The sequence below is a fragment of the Oncorhynchus mykiss genome, chromosome 21 (assembly GCF_057628025.1).
Source record: "Oncorhynchus mykiss isolate SJ-2025 chromosome 21, ASM5762802v1, whole genome shotgun sequence".
NCBI lineage: Eukaryota > Metazoa > Chordata > Actinopteri > Salmoniformes > Salmonidae > Oncorhynchus > Oncorhynchus mykiss.
In genome coordinates, this window is record NC_143042.1 from 52,610,001 (window position 1) to 52,617,307 (window position 7,307).

General features: G+C 41.0%; 1 protein-coding gene across 1 annotated transcript in view; it reads right to left on the minus strand.

Moving 5' to 3' along the window:
• adam19a (ADAM metallopeptidase domain 19a) overlaps positions 1-6,489 on the minus strand; it is a 220,773-nt gene extending 214,284 nt beyond the window's left edge. The window contains exon 1 of the mRNA XM_090213379.1: positions 6,200-6,489. Within this exon, the coding sequence (XP_090069505.1) occupies positions 6,200-6,425 (226 nt within the window). The 5' untranslated portion in view covers positions 6,426-6,489. The remainder of the gene's footprint in view (positions 1-6,199) is intronic.
• Positions 6,490-7,307: the final 818 nt, after the last annotated feature.

The following is a 7,307-nucleotide window of genomic DNA, read 5'->3' on the forward strand; positions in this document are numbered from 1 at the left end:
TGGGGGAGAAGACGTGTATGGTGGATGAATAGGGGATGGAGGTGGGAGAGGTGTGGAGGCGCTGGTGGTGGGAGGAGAGGAGGATGATCTGCTGCCTGGCGTTCCATTCCCACCACCCCGGGCCATGGATCTTCCAACAGCCCCCGTTTCTCTCTGGCAGACAAATGAGGCAGTTTGGAACGGAAAGAGCAGGAGGACAGCCCCGCTTCTCTCAGCGAGTCAGCATGTCTACACGCCTAGAATCATGGTGATATTTAGAACCTAAAAGGGTTCTTTGGCTGTCCCCATAGGAGAACCCTTTGAAGAACCCTTTTTGGTTCCATGTAGAACTATTTTGGTTCAAGGTAGAACCCTTTTTGGTTCCATGTAGAACTATTTTGGTTCCAGGTAGAACCCTTTTTGGTTCCATGTAGAACTATTTTGGCTCAAGGTAGAATCCTTTTGGGTTCAATCTAGGACCCTTTCTACTTGGAACGCAAAATGGTTCTACCTGGAACCAAAAAGGGTTCTACCTGGAATCAAAAGGTGTTCTACCTGGAACCAAACACGGTTCTACCTGGAATCAAAAGGTGTTCTACCTGGAACCAAAAACGGTTCTACCTGGAACCCCAAAGGGGTTCTACCTGGAACCAAAAAGGGTTCTACCTGGAACCAAAAAAGGGTTCTACCTGGAACCAAAAGGTGTTCTACCTGGAACCAAAAAGGGTTCTACCTGGAACCAAAAGGGGTTATCCTATGGTACAGAGTGTACTCTCCCACTCAGAGTCAATGCAGAGGGCCTGTAAACAAGGTGGTGTTTCTGGCTTCTGGCCTCTCTTCTCGCCATCCATGATATTCAAGTGCTAAAACTCATCAGCCAACGTAAAGTGTGCTGCAAAGGGAAAGTGGTTTCTTGTCAACCCTGACACTGCTTAACGAGAGCCCACGGCTCTTTGCTCACCTCCTTCTCTCAATGAAACTTTCCTTAAGATGGCTGGATAGGTTCAACACTCCAGGGCAATGTGCCGGTCTCACTGTAATAACAAACTACAAAGCCAATCTGAAAAAGACCTATGAAAGTTTTGCGCCGTAAAGCCGCGTGGCTTTATTACAAATTTGACAGTGGGAACCGGAAAATAGTATTGATGGGAGAATATAGCCTCCTCTCAAGCACTCAGGTTATATAACCTGGTAATGGTTTAAATAACTACTGACACATCGTCCTCCTCCAATACCGCTATACTGTGATTATCTGTTGTGTAAGAGAAGGGCTGAAATCCAGTTCATCTCTCAAGTGGTTGGAAACTTTCCCTGAACCGAGAGCACAAATACAGGGATAGAGGCTATGCATGGGGCATCGTAGTGGGCTACGTATATATATATAAGGCTTTTAGAAAGAGAGGTACACTCTAACATAAACGGTTTCAAGTGGAACTCTTTTGGGATCCATGTAGAACCCTCTATGGAAAGGGTTCTACATGGAACCCAAAATGGTTATACCTGGACACATAAGTGGGCGGACTAAAAAGGCTTCCATTAGTGGGCGGACCTAAAAGGGGCATGACGCCTTGTTATTGTCCACATATCAAACCTTTGAGGAGAGGGAACCTACGGTCAAACCGACTGCATATTTGTAGTTAGCAAAAGGACGGAGAGAGAAAAAGAGGTGAAATACATATAGGAGAGGGCGACTAATGGAAGTTGAGCTTTTCAGAGGAGGGCGAATAACAGTCTGCCTCCTACTCGTCCGTCCTCCTCCTACTCATCCGTCCTCCTCCTGCTCTTCTGTGGAAGTTAAACCAACACTCTCTCTCCCCTTTTCGCTCTCTCTCTGGGAGCTCTCATTCCATTACATCTTCCTCAAGTTCCCGAGTCGAACCAACACACTCTCTCCCCTTTTCTCTCTCTCTCTGGGAGCTCTCATTCCATTACATCTTCCTCAAGTTCCCGAGTCTAACCAACACTCTCTCTCCCCTTTTCGCTCTCTCTCTGGGAGCTCTCATTCCATTACATCTTCCTCAAGTTCCCGAGTCGAACCAACACTCTCTCTCCCCTTTTCGCTCTCTCTCTGAGAGCTCTCATTCCATTACACACTTCCTCAAGTTCCCAAATCGAGGCACTGAAAGGCGGAGCATGTGGACAGCAGTCAGGACTGATACGGTACTTTGTAAATAGCTCTTGCTGTAAATGCACGGAAACAAGGCATATGTGTAAGTAAGTAACTGCTGAGCGGAAATCAATTTGAAAAGCACAATGATGGATAAGAGATTATTGATATTTACTCCCTAAGTGTAGGCTGAAGTCGAGTGAAAGTTGGCAGTTAGCATGGGGATCGAGATGGGTTGGCTAACAAGAAGGGTAACCTAGTGGTTAGAGCGTTGGACTAGTTACCGAAAGGTTGCAAGTTTCAAATCCCCGAGCTGACAAGGTACAAATCTGTCGTTCTGCCCCTGAACAGGCAGTTAACCCACTGTTCCTAGGCCGTCATTGAAAGTAAGAATTTGTTCTTCAATGACTTGCCTAGTTAAATAAAGGTTAAATAAATAAATAACTAAAATAACTAATAAGGCAATTAAGTGATAGCTAGTTTGGACAAAATAAGAGAGAAGAGTACTGCTGATGATAACTGAAATGCATTAGCTGTGGTTTGACATAAAAGGTTGAGAAACAAATTGAATGTCGTTTATTTAATTTTTTTCCTTAAAGTCCTCTTCCTCCCGACCTCCCGGTCTCTGTATAAACCTTTGTTGATTTTGACAGATTAGATCACAGTCTCATCTCCTCCCTCCAAAACATTATCCGACATGACTTGAATTAGCTTTGCTCCGAGACGTATAGCGTTGGAATTAGATTTGTTTCCGCCCCGAGATATAAGCAATGGGAACCAGTGTGACTATACAATCTCTCTCTATGAGTACGTTTACCTGAACAGTTATAATTTGATATTAAACTGATTAAGGCCAAATATGGAAATAGTCATGTAAACGCCTTTCTCTTTTCTTAAATCGGCGTAAGGTCCAAATTTAAGTAAGCATACGCCGATTAAAACACCTGGTTTTCTGAGCAATCTTTAGAATTATTAGGACAGCTGAATCGGCATTCCGGAGGTGTATTTGATCTGCGTATGTGCCAGCAGCGCCAGCCTCCCTCTTACGCACGTGAGTGAAGTGAGTTCGGAAAAACTGAAAAGTATGCGTCTTCGAAATACAAAATACAAATAAAATAGTTAAATAACGAGCCTAGTTGGTTTAGCCACGGAAAAATACGGGGATCCTTCCCGCTAGCCATGATTGGCTGAGATAATGGATGGGCTGGACATGCCGAGAAAATGAGTTCGGATTGGTCTGCCATGTAGCACGCTTCTATCTATAACATGAGCTGGTCAGTGTAGATAATCCATTCTATGTGTGGCCCTCCACTTTCTGGAGGACCGAGTTTTAAATTCAGTGGAATGCCCGGTGTTATTAGATTATGATAGCTAAGGAGATGGAGATAATTCTGGCGTTTGATTGCAAATTTGCAGAGGGTGTCGAAAAGAGAACACGCAGAAGGCTGTTGTATAAAACACCTGTCTCCGGATTACATCTTCAAACTAAGGGGAACCACGGCATCCGTGACAGAGAGGGAGAAGAGTCCATCGATATATATTTAATATTTTTTATGTAATAGTGGAGAAGTAAACTTTTCTCACGATACCATTTTTTATGTCTCGACTACTCAAATTGTGCGCAGAGCAGACACTACTAAAATGAGAGTATAAATGAACATTGATTCTGAGAAATTAATGCTCAGTTTGTCGCGAGCAGCATTGGGGTACCACGTACAGCATTTTAGTCCGTCTGTTATACTAGCTGCCTAGTCTGTGTTTTATAAATGTTGAACAATCATAAAACACAATATTAGGAATTGGCAACTCGTTCTCATTCTGAGAAATAAGGTGGGCCACTTGATTTCAACATCGGAACAAAGTGGACAGGCTAACATGCTTTTCAAAACAGGTGGAGACAGAAGGGTGTGTTCATAACAAAGCAACTGTTCAACCTTGTTAGCTACTAAATAGATCCAAGTTGGCTAAACTTGAAATATAAAGATAATCAGGATAATTATTTTTACTTTATTTAACCAGGCAAGTCAGTTAAGAACAAATTCTTAATTTCAATGACGGCCTAGGAACAGTGGGTTAACTGCCTGTTCAGGGGGCAGAACGACTGAACGTTACCTTGTCAGCTCGGGCATCCGATCTTGCAACCTTTCGGTTACTAGTCCAACACACTGACCACTAGGTTACCTGCCACCCCTAATCACTAGCATGTGGGCTTTAGAGATCGTTGCTGTGCCCTGTGTTTATTGTCTATAGCCTAATGCCTGCTATAATAAGTAAGTCAGTATTAGTGAATTTGCATTCTGCATGGTTATAGTTACATTTGTAACAACAACAAAAAATACATTTTTATAGACAGATTTGAAAGCCAGATCAGTGATTATTGAAAACAAAAGTAGTTAAAACTATTTTTTATAAAATTATTTAAATTATTAGTGGGTCTTATGGATGTGGAAGGCTTAAATTTAGCCTTGGTATAACTTCACAAGCCCTGAATTCATTAGATTATAGCTGACTGTTTGAAATGCTGCGTATTTTACCTGTAATTCTACAACAGCGCTTATTTAGAGATTTTTATTTTATTTTTTAAATCAAGATATATATCGTGAACCAGCCATAAATGTGAGAAAATCTAGATCTGATTTTTAGGCCATATTGCCTCGCCTTATCTGGAACCAAACAACAGTCATCTAAAGAGTTATAGAAAGGGTGGCATTCAATCAAACCCAGTTTCTCTTTCCTGCAGTCAAAAGTCCTAGTGGCCTCATGGGTGGAATGTTATTCATATTTTTCATAATTTAATAATTAACCAACATTATAAAAAATTTTTATTTAAAAACGGAAGAAAATACAGTGTTTCTATGTCAAACAGTGTTGTTATATTTCAGTCTTCTGTGATGAATATTCATTGTAATATTTGGATGCAAACTCAAAACGTCATATATTTCAATTCTATATCTGACATGGTACATGTGTCTTCCTTTTTTAAACCCATAACCATGTGTGTGAGGTGGATACTGTTGTTTCAAAGTAGATTTGTTTAAGACTACCCAGAAACACTCTGTGTGACCCTGATTTAGCCCACTGCAGTAAAAAGTTCAAGGTAAATTCCAGCCCCCCAAAAAATATATTTCGGTATTGGTTCCAGTAGTCCATTGTTGATATAATCCCAACATGTTTTGCATGTCGGGCAAACAAGTCGGCAAGCAAGTTGATAAAAGTCCCTAAATGTTTTGCATGTCGGGCAAACAAGTTTTCAAAATACAGAAATAATGCCAGTTGTACTTTAACCAGGTTTGAACTGCGTGTTAAGAAACTGCATTCCTCCTGCACTGAAATAATACACACATTACATTCATATAGGCTACTCAGCGTGAACTAAAATTAAACCGGACTGCATTTTTCACCATTTTCCTGGAAATCATCATGCAGGATTTGATTGAATATAGCTCATTTGCATCTATTGACCTGGTGCAGTTCAATGATATGACTCTCAGTGTGATTTTTTTAATTTAACTTACTGTAGGAATAATTGTGATATAACTGTACATATTCCATAAAACGTTATGGTACATTTCAGGATATTTAATACGCAGTATTGAACTCCCGAGCCCAAATACTCTTTCAAGTCAGTATCAGCGAAGTTCAAAATATCTATTATCACCTAAAAAGGACAAGTCACTTTCAAACAACTAGAATATTTTTATGAGTTGCCACTTTTATAAAAATAAACATGGTGTTATTAATAAGGTGTCGGCGTGGTTATAACCACAACGGCCACATTGTACTGTAGACTACCTTATTCATTATAAGCTACTCGTCTCAATGCTCTTCCTTTTATGGACATTATACTGTAGAATTCAAACCACTCCGAGGGAAGTTGGATCGCTGACATTAGCCTTCAGTTCGTCGTCACGTTTTAAAAACACAGGAGTTGAACACATCAACAAAATAACAAGAAATAGATCCAGTCGTTTGTTTTCTATCGCGAAAGCAAACGTCTTATCAACAATGCTCGGGTGCTGCCACACGACATGCAACTGGTAGATAGAAAAGAGGAAAATAACTTTGTAAGTAGGCTATGCTACAAAGGCGAGTGCCTTTCTTTTTTGTCTTTACCTTGTACTCGGGTATCTCCGTTTGCACTTTCCAGTATGCCATTCAGTAGTAGCAAAGACAACATAATAAGCGAACGTCCACATTGTGCCGGTGATATTTGGCCATTTTTCTGCCTATGTTTGCTGTACATCCCTGTTGTCCTCGGTACCGTTATCCGTCCTCCCGTTCGTCGCTCGCACTGATTCCCCTCGCTCTCTCTGCTTTGACTCCGGAGCGGCGCACGCATCAAAACAAGAAATGGATCCGATTAAGACCGCGAGCCCAACCCCAGCCCCAGCCCCCTGTTTCCCGGTTGTCAGAAAGATGCGCTTCAGTAAAATGACCGGCTTAATTGTCCATCAAAAAGTATATTCAGTTAAAAAGGATGTCTGTCAGTTATAATTCATCATATGACATTTGTGCATGAGTCCATGGATTATATTAGGTACATGTAAACGTGTCTAGATAAAATATACTTGTCCTGAGCCCCTCATACAAAGGGGCGGCAGCGTTGGGCCAGTAACCGAAAGGTTGCTGGATCGAATCACCGATCTGACATGGTAAAAATATGTCGTTCTGCCCCTGAACAAGGCAGTTAACCCACTCTTCCCCGGTAGGCCGTTATTGTAAATACGATTTTGTTCTTAACATACTTGCCTAGTTAGATAACAAAATACCATACAACAACCAAGTAATCCATTTATGATGTCTATTTAGTGAGTCAGATAGCCAGAGTTTGACCCACTAGGATCGACCAAGCAAGTAAATAGGCATAGATTCAGACCCATTAAGTTTGAACTATTGATCTGTGGGCAAAGGCATTATCTATAGCTATAGCTAAGGCCCACACACAATTTATTCACCAACTCAAATCATGTTTATCTGCCAAAGAAACAGAGAAAGAAGAAAACAAGATATCTCAATCCTATGAGAATAAGCCTTATGATATGAGAATAAGCCTCATGATATGAGAATAAGCTTTACGAAATAAGAATGAGCCTTACGAAATAAGAATGAGCCTTACTCTGTGAGAATGAGCCTTACGATATGAGATTAAGCCTTACGATATGAGAATAAGCCTTATGATATGAGAATAAGCTTTATGATACGAGAATAAGTCTTACGAAAT